This window comes from Pyxicephalus adspersus, chromosome 4 (assembly GCF_032062135.1).
Source record: "Pyxicephalus adspersus chromosome 4, UCB_Pads_2.0, whole genome shotgun sequence".
Lineage (NCBI taxonomy): Eukaryota > Metazoa > Chordata > Amphibia > Anura > Pyxicephalidae > Pyxicephalus > Pyxicephalus adspersus.
In genome coordinates this window covers 31,310,265-31,335,358 of record NC_092861.1, presented here as the reverse complement: position 1 = coordinate 31,335,358, position 25,094 = coordinate 31,310,265, and the positions used below count along the sequence as shown (strand labels likewise).

The 25,094-nt window shown below is 38.1% G+C and overlaps 1 protein-coding gene across 1 annotated transcript; it reads right to left on the bottom strand.

The window, feature by feature from the left end:
* Nucleotides 1–6,181: 6,181 nt before the first annotated feature.
* On the bottom strand, nucleotides 6,182–24,375 carry LOC140328263 (retinol-binding protein 1-like). The gene is made up of 4 exons (XM_072407716.1): nucleotides 24,193–24,375; nucleotides 17,839–18,017; nucleotides 7,416–7,517; nucleotides 6,182–6,415 (listed from the first exon to the last, which is right to left on the bottom strand). The coding sequence occupies exons 1-4, from the start codon at nucleotides 24,263–24,265 to the stop codon at nucleotides 6,359–6,361; spliced, it is 411 nt and encodes a 136-aa protein (XP_072263817.1). The 5' UTR covers nucleotides 24,266–24,375; the 3' UTR covers nucleotides 6,182–6,358.
* Between the last annotated feature and the right edge of the window lie 719 nt (nucleotides 24,376–25,094).

Here is a 25,094-nt window from a genome sequence, read left to right as displayed (position 1 = left end):
TGGGAACTAGGTGCAAAGGCGCATGATGAGCACATGTAATTTATAATTCTGCCAAGGTTCAAACTTAAAGGCAAATTCTATGTGGGCAAAACTTGTTGGGCTCTGTCCATTTGTTAGTTCTGATAAGCAAATTACTGTCAAAAAGATAAGTGATGCCTGTTATTACCAGTGGTAATATGTACCAATGCAATAATGACAAAAAGTACAGTATAGGGAGGTCTTTTTTTGAAGCTATGAGAGCAACATTAAAAATTAACCCTATAGTGCCACATGACCCTTATTCAGCTTCATATCCATAATGTACATTAGTAGACCTAACCAAGAATATTCTACAATTCAACTCAAATTTAGACTAGGCTAAGGCCATACAGGCAACTAATTCTAATAAATATTCATATGATCAACCTGTTTTGTTTGTATGACAATTCTTTCATTGTGAGCTGCTACATAGGATATTAACAGGAGCACAACTGAGTGATCTTTAAAGATTGCACAATGCTGTAGTTTTTTGCATTGCATAAAGTATTAGCAAATAATTGCATATTTCCTCCCCCATAAACTTGAATGACAACAGATTTATCAGAACCAACTCATATACAAGATTCCTGGGTGCTTTTTAACATTCAAGTATTCCTAAGGTTATTGTCATGAGAATGGCAACCTCACAACAATTTTCTGCAAGGACACAGAAGAGCAATGTTTTGCTTTTTTTAGTCCCTGAGATAAAAAATGGTTGTTACCCAGGCCTAAGAATTCATTGAATCCAGAGAAAAGCAAATATAACTTTGAGGTCATCATAAATGGCAGCCCTCATATTTCCTGTAGTACAAGTTTCCTTTAAAAAAAATCAGGAGGTAAGTGTAAATGCTTTTTTACTTTTTGCAGACATAACACTAAAATAAACAATATGACCTTTCCTTTAACACACTGGGTTAGGGGAAGCAAATTCACCTTTTGCCCACCTCTAAAGCAACTTGTGATCATCTAACAGCCCTGGAGAATGTTAATTATCTTCTTTTGGAGGACTCACTATGTAAATTGATATTGCAAAACTCATTCTAAAGAATTCTAATTGCCTGGATGTAAAGCTAAACTCATTCTGGGTCAGTGATTCAGAAGGCATTGAATACAGAGGATCAGAACAACCAGACAATCTGTATTTTTTAGAATAAGTGCAGCAGTAAAAGGTCCACTTTAAATGGCTTGACAATAACCAATGCTTGAAAAAAGAAATACCTAATGCTTTCATGTATCCATCAAAGTTTTCATTCTTCTCCATGACCCAGGTGCCATTGTAGTCTGCAGGCATGGTGACTGGTACCAGAGATGAGATGGTGCAGAGAAGTAATGTGGACAGGACAGACTACAAGAAATATAATGTCTGGTGTCTTTTTATATAAGGATTGCTAGGATCCTGATAAAAGGATTTCAAAGTCACAGATTAGCTGACAAGGATTTTATCTGGAGTAATAAGTCCATAGGGCAAGTGTAGAAAACTATCTTTGAACTTCAGAAGTGGAAGGCTCTGCAAAGTATTAACCTTTTATAGTCTCCCTGTGTGATGTGTTCTTAGGGCTAGTACTCATGAGCAAACCAAATGATTGGAACAAACTCATTTTCTTGGTTGCAATGGTTTTGGACAAATTGGACTTGTTGGTAATTTTGTTCGAAATTGCATGTGCTGTATTGTGTGTTTAAACGAGTCCACCTAATTGTTTTTATCCAGAGAATAGAAAAGCAGTGTAAAATATCCTATGTGCATGTGGCATTTTGGAACTTAGCTGATAAAAGAACCATTAGATTGGTAGGATAAGCATAAGATTGGCAATGGATATGCTTATGTGTTAGTACCTCTCACCTCCCTTTATAGCCAGGGCTTCCTTTGGAAAAATGAGTATATCCTAAAGCCCAATGCCAATATTTCTAATCTTTCATTACTGCTGTGGTTAGCAGTGTTTATTGTGTAGACGGTCCTCCAGAAGCAAGCAGGACCATAACTTGTACCTACTGTACAGCAGTAGTTCCCCAGTCAAATCTTTAGCATGGTTCCTAATATACTATAGACCAATGTTTAAGGAGCCTTCTCCCAAAAGCTCACCAAGAGCCAGATCTTCTATGGCAACAGGGATAACAGGCAACCAGTCTGTGAACAAACAATTCCTAACATTAAAAACAACAATCATTATAAAGAGATTTCTCTAACCTGTTTCAAGGAACAGACTTTAAAGTATCTCTTGTCAATGGACAAGCTCATATTTCACTGTTAAAATAGGAATTCCCGAGACTGTCAGTGACTTGATAGAGGCTTTAGATAGCTTACTAGTTCCATATATTACTGTGTGTTCTCCCCAGTCCCTCTGAGCCGGGCGCACCACCCGGCACTTTTCAGTGACCTCCCGGCTGCTTTACTGGTTGTTATTGCAGAGTTGGGTCCCAATATAGGGTCTGCCACTCACCTATAATTTCTTTCCACCCAGTTTTAGAAAATTTCTGGGTTCAACACTGTAAGTGCATTATGGAACTTCTTAGTGCTATGTTACTGCTATCATTTTTCTTTTATATTATGAGTGGGGGGCTCTGATGTGAAGGGGACACTCTATATGAAAGGGGAGAAATCTGATGTAAAGTGAAACCCTTGATGTGAAATTGGCAGTGTGATATGAAGGGGGGCCTCTTGATGTGAAGGAACATGTACTAAATGAAAGGAGTCTTGCAAGGATTAGCACTGGAGCTCATAGATCAGTGTTTCTTGACCTTTAATAATGTGAGCAAACCATTGAAATACCTACAGATAGCCACAAAGCTCATTGGTGACCTAGAAAGCACAAATTGTTAATTGCTAAAGGAACCCCTAGTAACATTTGAAGGAACCCTGGGCTTCCATGAATTGCAAGGACAGCAAACATGGAATATCCATCCCCCAAAAAAGTGTTTGGTTCTATTTAAGTGCATTTCTCATATAGCCACCAAAACCATTTGTCTTTCATTTGTAGTTCCCCAGTTCAGAATGTATTATGAGATTTATTGATTTCCCTAAGGTTCTATTGTACCCTTTTTTAAAAACCCAGCTATAGATCAATGGCTGGAAGGGATACAGTAGAGGGGGCCCAGGTCCAAATTCTTCATCACAGGTTCGTAGCTTTGCTCATGATCTCCCACATTTATCATATTTTTGTGTTGTCTGTCGCAATCTTGTAGTCAGTATTCACATTCACCATTTGCATTCTGAATTTTCTTATAGTACTGAAATAAGTAAAGGTAAACCTTTCACAATCTTCAATAAATTTGACATCTTTGATCTCTGAACTATTTGTTAATATTTTATTAAACATCAATAGCACTTCATACTCTGGTAGCATGGTTAGAATCTTCAGACACTCAATAATATTAAAACTAAGAAAAAAAAAATCTTATCTAATCTTAGAACTTTGCACTTTGGTGCAGAACATGTCTAATGACCCCCTCATTTGCTGAAGTCTATCATTGCACTGACATTTGCATTACATCATTGTATAGTACATGGACAAATTGCAAGGACAGTAAACATGGCCTTGGAATATCCAACCACAATCTCAAGTCTCTGAAAATGATTGGTTCTTTTGAAGTGCATTTCTAATATAGCCACCAAAACCATTTCTTTTTCATTTGTAGTTCCCCAGTTCGGATTATATTATGAGAGTAATTGATTTCAGATAATACAATACTTGGATACATGGGAGCAGTATGTGTAACAGAACATGGATCTGGGCTGGCAATGCAGCATTTGTCAGAAGAGCTGACGTATTAAAGTCATTGTAGGCAGAAGCCTATTGCCATGGTTTATCCAACCTCAAACACTAACTATGGTAATATAATAGCAAACGTACCAAGCAAACTAAATTAAAAAAATGGCCTCATACAAATATCCAGGCAAGTGTTCTCTACCAGTATTGTTTATTGGTCCATGTCTCAGGATAGGCAATAGAAAAAAATATGCCCAATGAAGACACAGACAACAATAAATATTCTATCCAGTGGTTTATGTTTATGGGCCTCCTTTTCAAACAAAGCATGTGTTATTTAAATACTAAATGTAGCTGCACCTCAGTTGTAGTATTCAACAAGACAAGATTGTATTTAAGTTGCTTTGTTTGCAATTCCAACACATCCTAATATGATATGTTCCTGTAAAGCAGCGGCCGTCAACCTTTTTGATCCTGCGGACCACTAGATTACTGGCTCCTGACCACGCATGCGAGGGGGGGGGAGGGGGGGGCTGGTAGCCAGTTGTCAATCAAAGGGGTGCCTCCCCCATAGTGATGTCTTAACGCCATAACTGATAACAGATTTGATCCTGCAATGGGAGAGTGGGCGGGTTGTGTTGTGAAAGAAAGCCCGCCAACTTTCCTGAGCCTGGGATTTGCATGGGTGAGGTGGTCTGCTTCTCTGGCCGATGCATCCCCCCGGCAGGGTCCTTCCCCTGACCCTATTTGGAGGTGCACCGGCCAGAGCCGCGGACCACCAAAATCTTCTCCTGGACCACCGGTTGGCAACTGCTGGTCTAAAGCAAAAGAGTGCTAATAAAGCCTATTCAAAGACATCTGAATATGCGATAAACATGCTGCATCCAAGGAAACTTAGCACTGGGGTTTGAGGATCAGTGCCCTGAGGGTGCACAGCTGAAGGAAATTAAGAGTTGCAGCTGATTAGCAAAAAAGTTCCTGTTAAGTCCTGTCTGTCACTGGCTGCTGGGTCTTTCTAGCCTCTCTGCTCCCAGTCAGATGTGCCTGTTAGAGTGTCTGCTGGGCTTACCTGTGTTGGGATTTATTTTTGACTATTCTGTTACTGACCTGTGCCTGTTCCCAATTATCTTTTGAACTCTGCCTGGACCGACCTCTGCCTGTGACCCCGACTCTGTTTGTGCTTTTCCCTTTGTACTTCTCTGGATGGACTGATTTCCTGTGTTTTTGGATTTCCTGACATTCTGTACTCTGCATTTGTAGGCGCTGGGACAGCTGATGGCCTATCTCCAGCCACCATCCCTTGCGCACAAAGTCCTGGGGGCAACCAAGTGCTGGGAGATGCAACCAGTCTCCCAAGATTGAGCGGGGACTGCTATAGGCAAAGACTGTGGCGATAGATTGGGGGATTGGTGCCTGAGGAATACTGGTATTGACCCAAGTCCTACAGAGTATTGTTCAAATAAACTTTAACATGCAATCCAAAAGCATACGTGGCCCATTTACAGGAGTCAAAAAACAAATTATTTAGTTGGAGATGGAACTTAATATATTAATGCAGTGTTTGAATTCATGCCAGGAGCAACATACTGGAGAGAATACTAAAATTAGTTTATAAAAAAGTTAACAGTAAAAAATTCACTATATACATTTTAAATTTCCAGGTATAAAGTCCAGGGTTGTGTTTTTTACACGTTTAATAGCAAACATCATTAACAGCAGAATTTTCTAAATGGGAACACAAGTAGTGTGAGGTTTAGGATTTAGGAGATTGGTGTGCAGAATATTCTGCACAATGTATAAAATGTACAGCACAGTATGCAAGGTGGAGTATATACACCACAGAGTGCGCAAGGTGACATGGTGTACAGTAGAAAATTTAAAATTTACAAAATACAGCAGCTTGTAGTATAGATTGTATTGTGCAATGTATAGAGTGGTGCAGATTGTATACAAAATTAAAGAGTGCAATGGTGTGGAAATCAAATAATAAAGCAGACTAAAGAACAGTATGGAGTGTATTATTAATAGCAATGTGTAGAGTATGGCATATATGGAGTGTGCAACACAGAATACTGTTCTAGGTAAAGGCCAATGTACATAAAAGAGCAGCATGCAACGTATACATTACAGTGTACACAATGGAGTTGTATTATAATTATTAATAAACAGTATGCAATACAGAACATGTAGACTGGTGTTCATTTAAGAACAGTATGGAGTGTATGTGGTACAGAGCAGAGCAGTGTGAAATATACACTGTACAGCACAGTTGGTAGGTGTGAGTTACTGAATACCTATTAGCAACTCATCAACCACTATGGTAATGGGTAATAAAATCTAACTCCTTTAGTTTAAAGCATGACTTTTCTTTTAAAAGTTTGATTTTCTGATATGCTGTCCAGTTATAGACATGTTGAGCCATCTTCATATAAGCAACAGTAAGTAAGACTTCACCAAGGTTAGGTTAGTGTTTTTAATAAAGTACCTAAAGTGGCATTATAAAACAAAACCACACAAATGGCATCCTACTATAATAATACAATAATAATAATAAAATGCATCATTATGACCACAGAGAGGTTAATCTAAAGTCATTCTGGGCTGAAGGCCATTCTTTATCACAGTCACAGTCGGCGTCACTGGCGAATCTTCTTAAAAACTTGCTTGCAGGCTACATCTCCAACCCGCATTTCCTTTGGAAAGAGAGAAGAAAATAAGAATAAAGTTCACTTAATCACCAAATAATCAAAAGAGCAATACATTCTTCTGTGCTAATCCATCAGCAGTATATTATATCCTTTCATGGGACATGTAACTTTGAAGCTTGGGCTGCACAAGTGTGACTCATCCTACAGTATCTACAGCTGAAAATACAATCAAAATTTTTCTAGTGCTTCTACTAGAATGCATGCAGTTTTGTTCAAGAATTCAAAAGGAAAATGAAAAAGATCTCTTGGAATAGAAGCAGCATGTGCAGCCCAAGGAGGGGTGTAGAGAATAGAGCCTTTGTGCTGAAAGAAAGCTGATAGAACATTGCCACAGCCAATCACAAGCTTTCATCCCAAACTCCTCTGTAAAAAAGAGACCATTAACAGTTTTTTTGTCTATTCACTAATAGTGGTCTGTGGTCAGAGGAAATACTGAAAACCTCTGGCTTCTGTAAAGTGAAATCTGATTGGCTGCTATGGATTTTATCATGGATTAGGAAAGGAAATCTAAGGTGACAATCCTCACAATAAGAATTATTTAAGAGAAACAAGCACCTAATCATGCATGAGTTAAAATAATATATATATATATATATATATAAAAAACTCTGCATGGCTAGAGACTTAATGTCCTCAAATATTACAGTTACATTGTTGCTTTTGATATTTTCAAAGGCTGGAAGACAGAATGCCACAAACCCATATGCAAAACAATGCTATCTTGTAGTACTTGTAATTAACTGTATAATCGGTGCTAATAAACATATTTATAAAGTTCAAATCTCCCTTAATACAATGGATTCATACTTCGGTATTTTCAGTAAGATTATTTTATGTGAACTATTTTTATGTACAACTCCATACAACAAACATTAAAGTAGTTTTCCATTTGCTTTTAAATCCCAACTTTTGGAAACAAATCCTGTCACTTTTTTTGGTTTTATGTATAGATCCCTATAAAAAAAAAAAAAAAAAAATTTCATACCAAGTGTAATTCATCTCCCTCCACCCACTGGGTCCAGCCTCGGCCTTCCTTTTCTCCTTTCTGTACACACACCAGCTTGTCGCCCGCCCAGTTGACTGTTGTCTGTGGAGAGATGCAAATATTTTGAAGCTTGGCGTCACAATTTTATTCACATTGCAAGAAACACCACTTATAAAGTCCAATTCATAATTTTTGTTAACATTTCCTTCGTCAGTCTGCTCACAGTGAACCTTCTTGAACTGTAATGCATGACCTCATTGGGCGAAGTCTCACAAATATTAGGAACATATGTGCAGCACATCCCACCAGTTAGAGAAAGATGTTTTTGAACTGCAAATTTCTTACAAATTTTACTAAAAGATGGGACACCATGAAATTTCTTTGGGATGTGGCTTATTGGCCACACCTGCCTCTGTTTTGCAAAGCTGAATGCGCGCCTGTCAATTCTTCTACCTTAGAACAATTCTACTCTAAAATCACTGAAGGATTAATAAAGTTACATAAATTGCATCCAATAATGTGCTGCGATTTGTTAATCTGGAACAAATTTTTGCTATATCCCTGAAAAATGATATATATATATATATATATATATATACATATACACACATACATACATACATACATACATACATACACACACACACATATATATGCTTTGCACACCAGGACTGGGAGATTTTCAAGCTCAGTTAGGTTGAATCTATCTTGAATCATCTATTTTCAGGTCTCTAGAGATGTTTAATAGGGTTCAAGACAGGGTTCTTGCTGGGCCACTAAGTCACGGAGTTGTCCTAAAGCCACTCCTGTGTAGTCTTCCCTGTGTAGTTTGGGCATTTTCATGTTGGGATGTTTGGCCCAGTCAGAGGTCCTGAGCACTGTGGATCAGGTTTTCATTGAGGTTATCTCTGTACCTTGCTCCATTCGGCTTTCCCTCAATTCTGACCAGTCTCTCGGTCCCTGTTGCTGAAAAACATCACCATAGCAGAATGCTATCACCATCATGCTTCACTGTTGGGACGGTATTGGGCAGGTGACAAGCGGTGCCCGGTTTCCTCCAGGCATATTGTTTAGAATTGTGGTCAAACAGTTCAATCAGATCAGAGAATTTTATTCCCCACAGTCAAGAGTGCTTCAAGTGCTTTTATTGCAAATTTTTTCAAATGTTTCTTGCACTGAGGAAAGGCCTCCATCTGGCCATTTTACCATAATGCCCAATTTAGTGGAGGACTGCAGTTATGGTTATCCTTCTGGAAACTATTCTAATCTCCACACATCTCCAGGATCTCTGGAGCTCAGTTGGAGTGACCATTGAGTTCTTTGTTACCTTTCTCACTAAGGCCCTTCTCGCTCAGTTGCTCAGTTTGGCTGGGTGACCAGTTGTTGAAAGTTGAGTCCTGGTTGTGCCAGACGTCTTCCATTTCAGAATTCTGGAGGCCATTGTGCTCTTGGGAACCTTCAGTGCAGCAGAAAACGTTTTGTAGCCTTCTCCAAATCTGTGCTTTTCAACAATCCTGTCACTGAGCTCCGCATGCAGATCCTTTGACCTAATGGCTTGGTTTTCTTTCTTGCACGGTCACCTACGAGACCTTCTATAGAGAGGTGTGTGGCTTTCCAAATAATGTCCAATCAATTTAATCTACCACGGGTGGAATCCAATCAAGGTGCAGAAACATCTCAGCAGGAGAAATGAGAGGCGCCTAAGCTAAACTTCAAGTTGTTTTGTAAAAGGTCTGTAAATGTGATATTTCACATTTTCCCTTTAATACACAAAAATTGATTAAAATTCTGTTGCGTTTCATTGAGTTGTTATAATGGGGTGCCGAGTATAGATTATTGAGGGAAAAAAAATCTAATTGCAGCATCGGCCTGCCACATAATAAACCTGAAAAAAGTGAAAAGGCATCTGAATACTTTCACTGTATATGTTTTTTTCCCTATGAAAGAAAAGGTAAAACAAAACAATGGCAGTTGTCTTGCATGATATTTGTGCAGCTGTTAATTTAAATCTAGATATTCTGTAACAAAATACACAGATAATTTTAGTACACAGACAAATCATAATCTTCACATTATCTGCGTAATATAAAAGATAAGTGAGTATAGACAGCAAAGGGTCAAGGTTTACAATAAGCAATACTCGTAACACGGCAAAAAACAAGAATTGTCATAATTGTCTCATTCCCAGCAAATTTTATCAGTTTGGAGATCACTGTAATTGAAAAGATATCTGTACATTCATTTTCATACAAGTGTGCCCTAAAAGTGCATGGGGGACACATGAGGAGTTAGGGGTGACATAAGTAATTGAATGGCTTTACAACCCCACCCCCTTCCTCAGTTTACCTCAGCTAAACAGTTGGGAGCCTACTGAAAAAGTAAAACAAGATAAGGACAAGGACCATGATCATTATAGGCAGAAAACATATACAGAATCTACACCTAATGAATTTATATTTAATAGGAAAAACAATACGGTTTTCTCTTGGGGAACCAGATTTTGTGGGAATGTTTAAGGTCTTATATGCAGACAATATATAAAACCATATAATATACACGATATAAAACCAAGCACTTGCTACAAATAAAGCACCCAACTTCCCAATGTTTTGCGGAATCTGTGTCTGCTTCTTCAGGAAAGGGAAATATTAAGTGCTGAGTGATGGTAGCCTTCTATGTAATTCTCTCATAAGATGTTAAGATCAGACACGACGAGGCGCGAGGAGGATTACTTTCCAATGTGTTTGCCTATTTAAGGGATGTACAGCGCTGCGTAATATGTTGGCGCTATATAAATCCTGTTTAATAATAATAATAATAATAATAATAATAATAAAAAGGGAGGACAAATCTTTTCATCCTCCTACCTCCATATTGCAACCAAATTGATAGTTGTTTAGGAAGTTGATCCCCTCCAAAAGGGGGATTTATGCCCCTGCTTTACACCTCTTTAGTATGAAAAATTAATTCTTCCTTGACCAAATGCTATTGCAGGTGAAGAGTCTCCAAGACTAAAGCATCTACCACCCACAACGAAGACCAGGGTATTAGCGTAGAGGTGTTATTTAATATGTAGTGTATCCAGCATTGGAAGTTACAGATTCTCTTGTATCTGTAGCTATACCCAATATTTATTAAAAGCAAATAAAGTGTACTATAATAACTTATCTTGCTGTTTAATATTTGTATTTCAGTTAGCAAATAGTCCTTTTTTTTTGCTTTGTGTAGCTACAATTACTCTGCAGCATGTTGTCATTCAGGTAATAAAAAGTTTGGCTCAAACTTTTGGAGAGGGGGCGCCTAACCTCAAACGGGTCCCTAATCTCAGCTTAAGGTGCATTAGCTACTACACTACAGCAGTATAGTCGCTTATAATCTCCTTTTCCCTGTAACTCCTGGGGTAACACACTCCAAAATGAGGGATATTCCTAGTCAAATGGCGAGGTACTAGTTGTTACAGACCTCCATTATCGTCCCTGCAATGCTACTTTCCGACCCAGCCATCAGTGTCCCACCACTAGAAGGGGGATGATCTCAATTACTCTGCATGGTCAGAGGAAATTGGGTAAAATGCTGTGCGTAGTTCTTACAGCCTGCATTGCTAACAAACACAATGCAATAGATGGGTCAATATGGACACGTTTAAATAGGTGGCAGACCCTGACCTTTGCATCACCTGTTCTTACACTTCTTGCAATGCAGGAAATTAATCATTTTAGGTAATGCTGTACATCCTGTGTTCGGTTAGATTGCAGAAATATATAATACCATCTTTAAAAGACTTCTAACATTTTTTTCATATTAATTATCTTGCACAACTTGATTTAAAATTATCTCAGCCCGGTAATTAGCTTTGCCCTTTTCCCTCGTGTACGTGGAGTGACCTTTAGAATTTGCTCTGTAAAAACACCTGTGCAGAGAATTAAAGCCATGTTTGTAGAAGGCATTTAGATTACCTTGCAGCCACAAACTTATTCTTATAGGGGTTGAAAAAAACCAAACAAATTTAACCTGTAAAATTATATATATATATATATATATATATATATATATATATATATATATATATATATATATATATATATATATATATATACACACATATACACGGATGTGCATTTCTAAGCAGAAGCTAACTGTTTTTAGCACTTTCAACCCCAACCTCAAGCACAGCTTACAGCTTGAACATTTACCCGTAGTTTTCCAATGTCTCAGTCATTTGATTACTCTTCTCCTATCCTCTACAGCAGAGGTAGGCAAATTCCGGCCTTCCGGCCTTTGGGATACAGCCTAGCCAGTATACCCGTCCGGTCTAATGCCCCCCTGGTTATTTATTGTCGGATCTGGCCTAATTGAATTGTCGCGTTATCGCGAGTTCCTGCGATATCATCGAGTTCCCGCAAATAGCAACTTTTATGCCTGAAGAGCAGAAGCAACGCACAGCTACCAGTCTCCGGAAAGTTGAGTCAAACCTCTTGTCTTCAACCCCGAATGGACTGACGAAATATTTATCGTATAACGCAGCAACAAAGCCCTGTCTTTAGTGTGCAATGACACCAACAGCACTTTCAAGCGGTCGAATCTCAAGAGGCATTTCGATGCCAAGCACACACACACCTACAGAGACTATACCGCGGATGAGAGGAAGACGGAGGCTGCTCACTAGCAGTCGCTTGCAGAAAAAAACCTTTCCTTGGACACCTTGTTTCTTCTGGCCTAGTGTGCCTTCTTGACCTGAAATGGCCTAGTAGTCCAAAAACTTTGCCGACCCCTGCTCTACAGTTATATAACATAACAGTCTGCTCCTTTCCTCTGCTGTTTTAAAGCAATGTCACTTTTCCAGAGCTTGCCCTAACTTCCATCACAAGCAATGGTGTCAGACTAGAACAGACTACACAACACCTCTCCCATAAACTTCCAGGGATTAGTGCAGCTACATAAAGTAAGTTAGGAAGATAAAGTATTTTGTTCTGCACATACAGTGTTTTTAATGGATTCTCAACATTGGCAGGCATTGTAAGATAAACTGGTTGTTTTTTTTTTGGACCACAAAGTTGCACAAAGTTTTTTTTACCTCCCTTGGGTATATTCTTTTACCTACGGATGAAGCAAAAGCAGGTGAGTATAAGGCTCCAGAATTGCCTGCTATGGTAAAAGACAGCAGTAGGCGATTATAGGTAGACAACTTCACTTACCCCTCCAGAGTATTTTTCCATTTTTAGAGTTTAGATCTAAAATGTATGTGTTTAAAATGAGAGGTGACGAGAAGGTGACATTTTAAAAAACTTTACATATTGTAATTTTTATTCCTGTGTTCTGCAAAACCCAGTTTGTGTAGCATGTTCATTACTTCTACGCACTTGCACTTTTTATGCATTTGTTTGCATCCCATTTGCATGTGCCAGGGGTAGAGGATGTGTTTTGGGTTTTATTTACTAAAGTATATTTTTGTCAGAAGGTTGTCAATTACCCTATGTACATTGAAGGAGAAGGATGAGGGGGGGGGGTTGGGGGTCACAGGTTCTTTTTAATGAAACATCTGGGGGCTTTTAGACCTCAATGTCTCACCTACACATATAAGCAAAATTTGTATCTGTCCCCAGCAAGAGGTGAGGTTTGCCAACTCGGAACTGAAGCACTTAGCTGTGTATTGTGTTTTTCTAGGTTTATTGTACTAAGTGAGAATCAGTCCTTACATCATCACAGATACTGAACCCAGATTCCCAGGAACTGCAGGTGAACCCGATAATGTAGGGTATGGAATAGCAGCCTGCAGATCCACCGTAGGGAAATAGATAAACTGCAGGCTGTGTTGTTTAATAATCCATTTCCAATTTTTTTGTAATCCATACAGCAATAATTCTGCTATGTACAGCTGTGATCCAGTTTGCCACTTATCCATGGAGAGAATCCTATTCCAATTACTTTATTGTTAACAAAAAGTATATAAAAATCAAAAAATTAAGGTATGAAGTACAGTATGAATGTACTATATTTGTTTTACATTTTCTTGCACAGGATTAGGTAATATTCACAGACAGTATTTACTAAAGTGAATTATTTCTTGCTGAGTGATGATTCACATTGCTATGTAAAAAGCCTAGACTCCTTTAGTAAAGTAATCCTAAAATCCTAACACACAACTCCAACCCTTTATTAACGAAACTGAGAATGGGCAAGGTTGGGGATATACATATTACATGCTAAAACAGTGCAAAGGGTATATTGCGATCACATATGCAGACAAGGAGTGCAAATGGTATAGCATGTGAAGTAAAGGGATGTGGGTAGTTTTGACAGTGGGCAGAATGTACTGGGTAATATAGGTTTATAATATTTTCCCCCAAGCAAAACCTGCAATTGCACAGATTCAATGCAGGAATATATCGTACAGAAATTCTATAGCACAAAAACAAACATACACCTACCGGTAGTAGCAACTAATGAAACTCATATAATGTCCAGGTAAACAGGGAGTGTTCCCTAAACAGGCAGCACATGTACCTTTTTAGTACTCAGCCTTTTCTCACAGCAAACCCTCACAACAGGTAGAAGAAAGGTGAGAGCCCTAAACATCAAGTCAAATATTTTACAAATGCTGGTGCACAGCATGGACTAAAAAAGTGTGACTACCAGGTAAAATGTGAACCCAGGAATAAGGCCTTATTCTCACCCACAATTATACAAAGTCCTCAGGCTACAGAACCTAGATCAGAACTTTATTTACTTATTCCCAAACCATGTTGTAACCCAGTGATGGATAACTTACATGTCCAGCAGTTAGGATTCCGCATACTGTTTATTGTCTCTGACCTCTGCTTAAAGACTAAGAGATTGCAGAAGACAGTTTCTTGAATTCTCTCATGTCACTACTCTCTCTAGACACCCTAAAATGAGTGTACCTGTAATTACCATGTACCTTTACTCAGCAAAATATCTGGTATAAACATCAAGTGGGAAAAAAGGGAATAATGGAACACAGGAAAAACATTTAGATGTAATGTACATTTTCCCATGTGTTGCTGTGGTGTTCCTATTCATTTTGTCCCGCTACATTGCCTTGAGTACTGCGTGGCGCTTAGGTTTCAATTTCATTGAGTTTTTGTTTATACTTGGCTATAAAGAACATGTTTGACAAAGGTAAAGAGACCTATTCTGCATTACTTACTTACTAATGTCATTTCTTTCCACTTCACTTACATCTGAGATCATGAACAAAACAGTCTGCATTTAAAGCTGCATACAAACATGCAATATTAGTCGTTGGAAAGGATCTTTCACGATCCTTTCCAACGTCTAGCACTGCACAATGCATGAATGAGTTCTGTACATACCGCGCTGTTCTGCTCTATGGAGACCTGAGAGGGAGATCGAGGATGCTCTCCTTCCCTTGCAATAGGATTGTTAGTCGTCCATCAACCGTGGATCAGCCAGGACGTTTGTTCAGACGATGGACGAATGGCACTGTACACAGCCCAGATTGTCGTCCGATGTTAGCCTGAGCCGACTATCAGGCGAGAACCATTGAATGTGTGTACGGAGCTTAAGATATACTTAAAATTTAGTGTCATTAAACCACACTACCACAATGTACTGTATTAAAAATAAATGCATGTTTATTGGTCTACTGTCATTTGCTTTCAGACAGTTTTAAGTAACAAGCTACCTTACTATAACCCATATTAAAGTAACCCTCACTATAAAATATATTTGCCATATGCCCAGGAGTGGAAGCTGCAAAGTTTGCCGCTGAACGAGGGCCCAGGACACTCCTCACCCAACAGGGGCACCCATGGTGGGGAGAAGCCCACCATGGGTGCCCCATTCTGCACAAGGGCCCAAGTCCATTCTGCACAAGGGCCCAAGTCCATTCTGCACAAGGGCCCACTGTTGGCTATGTCAGCCTCTGCATATGCCCCTTAGCTCTTTTGGTTAACTATCCAGTAAAAACATACTTTTAAGCCCAGCAATCCAGTGTGCTCTTCTAAACTGCTGCTCTCCTAATGGAGTCTAATGTAGTTCATCCTGCAGGGTAGATAGTTGATGTTAAACCCCTAATCCCACTAATGCCCCTTTGCTGAAGAAAAAGGCAATTATTTATTATAAAAACTTGCAATTTATTAAAGGATGGGAGAAACAAAATATGGAGAGCTACTTTTTAAGGAAAATGCTCCCTTTAATCTGCACAATAATGGCAAAGGACAGAGTGGACGGACATGATGATGAGCTTGTCTGTCCGTCACACTGCTTTCTGGTCCTATCAGCTTCTTGGACCGCCTGTCCCAAAACATTAAACACTGGTATTGCATGGACATGACCTGTGTAAAGAGATAATGCGAACCAACATGAAGGAAGGTGAATAAACTAAAGAGGAAATGAGTGTTTATACTGGTCACTGGGTGGAATTTAGCTGATTTCATCCAGATGTTCATGTATATGCATGTGTAGTTCAAATTCGTGCGTTATCATCTGATATGACCATTAGGTCACAGAAAATATTCTATGTTCTGGAACAACAGAAGTCCTCTTCAGATAATAAGCCTGAATGCTTTTCCCCTCAAAGTACATTAGTTGTGCTTTTGAAAGCTAAAAGGTTTCCTTTATATCAGAACATCTATATATACCACAGCAAGGTAAACAGGGATTAAATAGGGAGTTTAGGATACAACAAATAAATGCAAGAAACCCTCTCCAAAGGAAGAAAGGAGTGCTGTGAAATGTATTGGAGGTGGATTTATTTGATATAGGGGATGTCAAGTGTAGCCCCGGACATTATCTAAGGGTCGCATATAATACTCTGTGAATGTAAAGCTATATAAAAGGGCAGGGACTGCAGACATGCAACAAATAATGTTATAGAAGTTGTTGGAGACTGGGGGCATGCTTCAGCAGTTCTTTCAGCAAAACCATTATCAACGATCAAAAATGCAGTGAAGAGAGAATGCACAGCTCATAAAAAGAAATAAATACATCAGATTTAGATTAACTACCAGAAACCACTGCGTTAGTAGCCACTAAAATAGACTTCAAGGTTTGAAAAGCAAGTGACAAAGGACCACAGTTCATTCATCAGAGGTGTCACTTTATTTTACATATCAGGCTTGTTTGTGAAACTACATTTTTGAAGCATAACTTGGTCTTTTGTCAATCAAAAGTCAACCCATGGATGGTATGGTTTTAGAATCTGGCACAGGAAATATAGGTTCCCATTTATAATGAAAGCACTGCAGTGATAACACCAATACAGGGAATTACTTATTACTTGTCTGAAATCTTACTACTCCATTACTTACTACTCCAGTAAAGTTTGTGTTGGCTGACTAATCTTAAAATAATATTAACTTTTAAAGACTCATTATCCTCCGTGGTACAGAACAAGAAGAAAAGGTTTACCACTGAGCAGCAGTGTTCAATACAGATGGTAAAATATTTAAGGTAGGGTACTATCAGGGCATGCTTGGAGGAGTGTCATGTGAAGAATAAAAAAAAAAAAAAAATGAGTGAATGTTACCCCCCAAGGCACTTTAGGGTAAATTAGTATTATTATTATTATATTATTAATAAACAGAATTTATATAGCGCCAACATATTACGCAGCACTGTAGATGTACATCTGTGCATTAAACACTGAATATGAATGAAATTACAACTCACATGATAAAATCATAAAGCTGCATCATGGTGCTTTGGCAGACCATTTAAAATGATTACACTACCTGACTGCAATGCATATTAAAACATAAAGCATACACATTAACATGCATGCAGTAATGTATCACAAATGTCTAAATCAGCCATAAAGTCACTTAAAAAGAGGAAAAAAAGTTTCAAAATCGAGTAAAATAATGTACCAAATCATGGACATAGGGGAATGCTTGGTTTTCAATAGGCTTGTTCACACTAAGCATTGCATTATTGTGCATAGGAAAGAAAGTTCTGCATGCTTCATGATGGGGATATTGATTACATTTTTCAAATTCAATCCAAGTGAAATCTCCTAAAACTGCAATGCCTTAAACTGGGTTCTGGTGTAAATGGGCACCAAACCAGTAAGAAGCAGTGCGCTTCCTGCTTTTTTTAATTCAATAGTTATAAAAAGGAAATGTGTCAGAAATAACAAAACTTTTTTTTTTAAAAAAAGGAATGGCTATTTTCTCTATCTTTACCTTGAGTTTATTTGTACTGCAATATCTGCTTGCTTGTATACCAACAAAGCAATAGAGACATTTCCAGGAAAAATGTTTCACAGTATGTAGGACAGGGGAACAAGAGCAAGGACAGCTCTGCTGAAAGGGTGCTGAATACATAACATTGCCTCCCAGCAGAGGTAGTAGAGGCTAACACACCAAGAGAATACAAAACTAATCTGCTCACTAAGAAACTCTTTGTTAAAGAAATGGGCTAATCTGGCCTTAATTCTTACCATGCATATGCGATCATCTACTCCAGACAAATCCTCTTCAAACTCCTTTCCCACATCAAACTCCATGATGTAGTTCCTAAAAGTACTCAGTGTCTTAATCACCATGTGCTCCCCATTCTGAATAATATCTTTGTCCGGCTTTAGTAGAGTCGCAATCTTCCTCAGTGCGACGTTGACGTCTGTGTAGGGAGAAAAAAAAGAGGAATTTTATTGTCTTTGAATGGAGACCCCCACATACCTGAACAGCCTGCAATCAGTAATGGCCTGGCTCCTCAATTCGGGGTCTCCATCCTGCTTAGAGAATAAAAGCTGCGTGTATATACATTCAGGATCAACATTCCATTGTAATCACTGCACTTATTTTAATGTGTGGGGACTTAGGGGGTGAAAAACAAAGAGGCTTAGGCTCAGCTTTATAGATTTATACAGATTTCGCTTAATATCTATTATGTCACCAATATAAAATTGGTGATTAAATAGACTTATAATTCAAATTCACACCAGTTTATATGGCACACATTTGTTTTGTCAACAGTACATCTGTGTGGAAAACATACCAATTTATACTTTTTCCACTATGCAAAAAGAAAAAAAGTTTAACCTGTACTTTTTCATGCAATGACCCCCCCCCCCAACTTTTTGTAATGCAAACAGCTGTGAGAAGAACCCATCAATGGGGACACAAAAAGCAGTAAAAATATCAAGGTTGTAATCATCCCCAATCCATGTAAAAATCTTGCTCTAGTTCAGCTCCAATAACATGACAGTTCCCCTTTCTAATAACGGCATAATTAGAAAACTAATGATAAAGCAAAGTTCGGGGAGGTTCATACCTGCAGCTTGAGTGCTCGATTTTGTGTGGACTCACAAAAAGCACCGGCATCTGCACATGTGACAGCTGGGAACAGTGAGTGGTACTGGTACTGCAGCCCCAAATCATTCCCTATGGGTGCTGCCACAGGGAGACCATACATGCAGCATATCCTGGCCTGTGGAAGCTGCAAATGCACCAAACCATTACTGCCAGTGGGAATAAAGCCTTTCTGATAACCCCCAGATTATAATTTTAAAAGTAAAATGAAATCTGTAACCAAATAACTGCTTTCACTAACTTATTGGGTTCCCCACTTTATGTTTAAGGATAGCAGCAGGTAAACAGGGAAATCATTTCTCCATTGTTTAAAATGCTAACTGTGGTGGTGATGATGGAGCCTGAAATGAGCAGTGGTTGGGTTTATAGTAATTCTGTAAAGATAGAAATCGACTTTTTTATTTCAATCTCTGCCCTGGAATAAAGCAACCAGTGAAGTCTGAAATCCGATACTTTGTGCTTGTTTTAGGTCATCAAATCAATCTAATGAGAATAACAACCCTGGGGATTGTTCCTTTAAAAAGCTAGTTAGCAAGGACAGCAACTTCTTACCCACACAGGATTTTTTTATTAAATATTATGAAAGAAATAGGAAGGCAATGGGTAATTTATACCACAAAAATGCACTAATACTGGCACCTAAGCTTAAAAGGTTCCTATTTTCTATTGATTATTCCACTTTGCAGATGAAAAATCTAAGGCTATGTACACAAGTACAATAATTGTCATTGGAAAGGATTTTTCACAATCTTTTCCAACGACTAAACGATGCATGAACGAGTGCTTTATATACAGCACCATTCTGCACTATGGAGAAGGGAGGGGGAGAACGAAGGAGTGGCACCCCGTGGCGCTCTCTCACCTTCACTTCCTTTACTATCGTTTGTTGTCTAAGGATCCGACAGGACGGTCGTTCGGACGATGGACAATGAGCACTGTACATACACAAGATTCTTTTGCACGTGTGTACCTAGCCTGAGGTATAAATAACATCTATATTATAAAACCTTGAAATTAAACTTTTCCTGATGAGGGATCAGTTACTAATATTGAAACACATAGACCTGGAATATTCTCCACTAAGTAATGTTTCAGTGAAAGTCAGATTCCTTGTTTTATAAATAGACTCCCAAGTCACATTTCACATGTGTTGCAAAGAGCAGTACCACTGACGATTAAGACTTTTGGGGACAAACTACAACTTCTGTTGATAATTTTGTTTTGCTAGAAAAAATATTATTTAAACTATAAAAAGAAAAAGATGTATGAATTTAAAAAAAAAAAAAAAGTTCTTTTCTTCTAGTTTAACCAGCAGTTTTTTTTTAGTGTAAATAAAGAGTATACATTTTCCCCACAGTTTGTCCAGTTTAAAAGCATATTTTAAAATTTCTGAACATTTTCTTGTTATTCGAGGATGAACAAAAATATTATCAATGGAGAAAAAAAAAAAAAAAATGAATAGAAGTTTAGGAAAGATTGCATTAGGGCTGAGTAGGGTTATCTAAGGGTAATAGGAACTAAACAGGAAACATTTTATTTAGACATTTTTCTTTTTGCTTGTCAGGACTTTTTAAACTGAATCAGCTGCTAGGATAGTGAAACTTTGTTAATATTTACATTGTGTCAATGAACAAATCACTGCAAGTCACTGTAGTAACCATTCAAGGGAGCTGCAGCAATGTTCTCATGCATGTTGTCCTCTCCTACTCCTGTATTTGTCTGTCATTTGCAACCCTTATTTACTGTACAGCACTGCGTAACATGTTTGTGCTATATAAATACTGTTTAATAATATTAATAATAATAATAATGATGTGATCCTTTATTGATACTGTCTAAAATTTATATCACAGGGACTTCGTTTATATCTGTTAGTCAATGTAAATAAATGAGCAAAATGGACATGCCCTACTGTACTGTATATACTGTGAAAGGAACGTTAAAAATGATCAAATACCAAAAGTGTAAAATATATAATTTTGAGGCAGAATGATAGGTTAAGTGCAATATATTATTCTAAAAAGACAGTACAAAGTTGAATTAGTGGTAAATTCATATTCCTTGTATCAATACTAAATAATCAGCATATTTGGGGATATGGCTTTTTCTACATAGTTTAATGTACAGAACTGCATAATATGTTGGCGCTATGTAAACTGTTTATTATTAATATTTATAATAAAAAAATAGTTTGTGCTAAAATGTATGGTTATGTCATAATGTTTCAAGGTATGCCGTTACCACTAGAAACAATAGCCTTTTAATAAGTCAGCATGTTGATAGGGCTATAAAGAACAATCACTCATCAGCAAGACTCATTGCTGATGATGGCTGGTCACTGCCACCCAGTGACCAGCCATCATTTATTGTCTATGGATAGCGTTAGTGTCCTACTGTCTGCTGAAATAGATAGAGATGAAGTGCTTTAGCTTGGCCACAGTTCCTAAAGCAGGACACTGCATTTAACTGAAGCCACCGTATCAATAGATTAAAAAATTGCATTTATACCCCTCACTCAGTGGGCCCGATTTATAAAAAGGTCTCCAAGGCTGGTGAGAATACACTTTGATTGGTAAAGCTGGGTGATCCAACAAACCTGGAAGGGATCTGGTCCAGGATTGAAAACATTTTCTAACAAATAGCAAATGATTTGAGAAATCCAATCTAGGTTTGCTGGATCACCCAGCTTCACTGATGAAAGTGTATTCTCTCCAGCATCTTTAATAAATTAGTGTGTCCCTGCCTCTCTTCCATTACAGTGCTTCAGCTTCTGTCAAACCAACCCCCACCACATGCTGTCGTTCCATTCACCAACCTGTACATTATTATAGCTCAGTACTGATATAAGGGTTCGGGTGCGGTGGTGGGTAAAGTACCCCAATACTTAGGGAGTGCTGAATGCTAAAGACATATAAGCTGCCGGTTAATGCTTTCACCTTCATCTTTATTTTCTCCTCAAGGTGGCTTTATGGGGACCTGATTTGAGAAAAATTAGTCTCATGTAATTGTAGATTTCTCTTTCAACAATGCTATTTGCCTGGCTTCAATAAGTTTTGACTTTCCTTTTTACATTTCTGTCTATATTTTCTGGGTACCCAAAGCAGAGAAAGCCGGGAAATGAATAGTCTCAAAAGAAGCTCTGAAATAGCAGCAGTATATCTTTCCTTTACTATGAAATAATGGATGAATGCTGGATAAGAGAAGTGGTGTAATGCATGTGAAAGAGGCATGTAAATAATGAAGTAGTTTGTACTTTGATGGCGACATGTACTCCAGCTAGATCATATCACAGCCGAGCTCCCTAGTGAGAAGTATAGAATGAAGTCATGGCTTAGATAATATGGGGAAAAAACATGATCTGCCCTACACATACAGCATTAAATCAAATCACTGTTCATCAGAATGTGGAACGCGAGCAGAGAAAAAATATATGTAAATATTTTATAACATCATACACACGCTATATAGACACACTGTGTTGTTGTGTGTTGGGGGAAGTTTATTCTTTTATAACGGTCCGTTTATAAATGTTTTCACCAAGGTTCACTAAAAACTTTTACCCAAATGTACACATTTTTCATGGAGGAATCAACATTCGCTCATGATTCATTAATTATTTAAATCTAAAATAAAAAAAAAAAAAAAAAAAAAAAAAAAGGGTGAATCATGGGAAAAACAAACACAGTGCCCACTACTTTGCTCAACATTTTTATAAATATCTACCTAATTATAGTCAGACACACTCCAATTTTTGTTTTCATCCCCTATCTAAAAAACACGTTTTATCAGATCTCTTTGTTTTTGATCAGAATTTTGAATCAAAAAGGGTAAAAAATGTGCCATTGAGAAATATATTTAGTCAAAGTCACTCGGAAACCATGAACCAATCAAAATCTTATGGGTCAAATCACACGCTTTCATTGTAGTAACATATTACTGCAGTTCATGGCAATTCTTTAACTATGGTAGAATGGCACCCCAAAGCCCCGCACTACCATTAAATTTTTGGGTGAATGTAAGAGCAAATTTAATTTTGCCATGTTCAGATTTATAGAAATTCCATTCTAATTCTAGACAGTTATATTGTGTTCAGAGCCCTACATATGTAGCTATACCATCAAGCAATTTTTAAAATAAGTGTGCATTTCAAGGATCCTGTGTTTATTTTTTTTATGTAGTGAAATATTTTGATTGCATTCAGATATTTATGGGCTTGCTTGTCTTATCAGAGATTTAGGACTGGTACAAAGACAATCCTGCATGCAGACCACAATGCAGTGCAAATCACAAGTTTCATAAACCTGTCTGTGCAATATTGATTATTTATAATATGTAGGAGTCCGGAACACTAAAACTGTCACTACACTCAGGGCATAAAGAGACATTATAATGATATAGTGAATAGAGCGTACAAGAGGTGGTGCAGCAGTGATGTCATTAAACTGCTTCTAAGTGCCTTTGTTTGAGCCCTTAACATACATATGGTATTGTGTGTTTATTACCAGGATTCCAACGCTGATTGGATCCTTGTATAGCAATCTCATCAAGTAATATCTATGAAAAGAGTTATTTTATTCCTATCTACAGGTGCCCATAGACATCAGATGGCAGTCAGTAAAATCTGACTGCTGACAGATCAATCTATACATGCGCAGACTGATTACTGATAGTGCAGGTTTATGGCAAAGATAGAAAGGTGAGGTAGCATGAGGCCATCTCCAAAACTAACATGTCCTGGCACATGCATTTACCTAGCAATGTCTGTCTCGTGTCATCCTAATTAAATGAACATTCTGAGATCTGCTCATAACCGACTGAAATGGGCGACATCCCTTAACGAATGGTGCCCATAAGATGTCTTCCCCCACCTACAATCCCAACATGTGGAGTGGCCATTTAATGTGCGGGGTAATAATACAACAAAAACTTGAGTGTGTTACCTCTATCCATTAAAAAGAGCGGTAAAGAAAAGAGAGATGAGCTGTGTTTTACTAACAAACAATCTATAAATCATACCAAGCTGGCCCTTAAATGTATCCATGTCTAGTGCAAGCTCAAAACACAAATAAGTAAGCATACCTGTGTGTGTATTTTTTAGATGTCCAGTTCATATTCTTACATCCAGCAGCAAACTCAAATAGAACATATTTCAGACATTTTTTTTCCTAAACCGGTTTTGGATTTTTTGGCATAAGGGAGGCCAAATGGAATAAAAAAAAGGAACACAAAAGTGCTGCCAAAACCTGGGAGAGTGGGGCAGCAACATGAGAATGGTGGGGGGAGATAGCAGCTGCATTTTCTGGTTAATACAAATTCAGCTTGTGTACAATCAGCATAAACAAGTTTGAGAATATTTAAATAGTTCATAATGTGAAATGGGTAACAAAGCTGTATGTGGTTGCACAGAAAGTCTAACAAAACAGCAAAATGCATTCCTGAGAGTGGAAAATCTGCCAAAACACCTGACATCAATCCAGACTCACCCAGTGCCTTCAGATAGTCCTCAAAATTCTCATTGCTCAGCATCTTCCAGTAGCCATTGAAATCAGTTGCCATGATTGCTGGTGGTAGAGAAGGCTTTGTGTGAACTCCTTGTTGCTGAGACTGGAGGAGTAATGTTTGCTCTGGCTGTGACTGATCCCTGTGCTATGCAAGGTTTTTACTCAGACCCTGCTGCTAAGGGAGCCCCTCCTAATTCTATCACAATGCAAAAAGTTACCTCCCACCCACTGGCCATCTCTGACTGCACACAGCTGCCTGTTCATTGCTCAGATTGTTACACTCAAGCTGGCATGTCAAATAAAACTATTATTATTTATATAGCGCCAACATATTATGCGCTGTACAATAAATAGTAACTGAAATTCTGGGATCATAGCACCTTTAATGGGCTAATTTAAAAATCCTTGACTTTGGATTGGCGTCCTTATAAAAATGATATATTCACAGTTTGCAAAAATTTTACCCTAATTTTGGTCCCAAGGGGGAACAATAATTCCACAACTAAAAATTGTGATCTGGCAGGATTTTTATTGCCTGTCCTCAGTACACTGAGCATGGAGAAGGGGCATCACCTGTCTCACCTGGTCACAATTTTTTAGTTAGAAGGTTTTACTGACTTTACCCTTACCTTTGTGCTTCATCGCCATTAGCAAATGCCTACGTTTCCTGTGTGCCACCCTAATTAGAATAAGAAAGTAAAGCATATATACACTATTTCTTTTGTTCTAAGTAAGGATCTAGGAGGAATGTCGGTAGTAAATACTCATACCAATTCTCCAGTTTGACAGAGTCAAATACACGAAAGGCATCAATCAAATTTGCTCTTAGTAATGGTATTTCCATAGTTTTGTACCCCTGCCAGGTGAGCCATTAATGGGATGTG

What these genes read in the sequence shown, in the direction of transcription:
- LOC140328263 (XM_072407716.1), bottom strand. Translation starts at nt 24,265, where the DNA reads ATGGCAACTGATTTCAATGGCTACTGGAAGATGCTGAGCAATGAGAAT. An exon ending in GGACTATCTGAAGGCACTGG is followed by an intron (nt 18,018 to 24,192) that starts GTGAGTCTGGAT and finishes CTCCCTACACAG; the next exon opens with ACGTCAACGTCGCACTGAGG. An exon ending in TAGATGATCGCATATGCATG is followed by an intron (nt 7,518 to 17,838) that starts GTAAGAATTAAG and finishes ATCTCTCCACAG; the next exon opens with ACAACAGTCAACTGGGCGGG.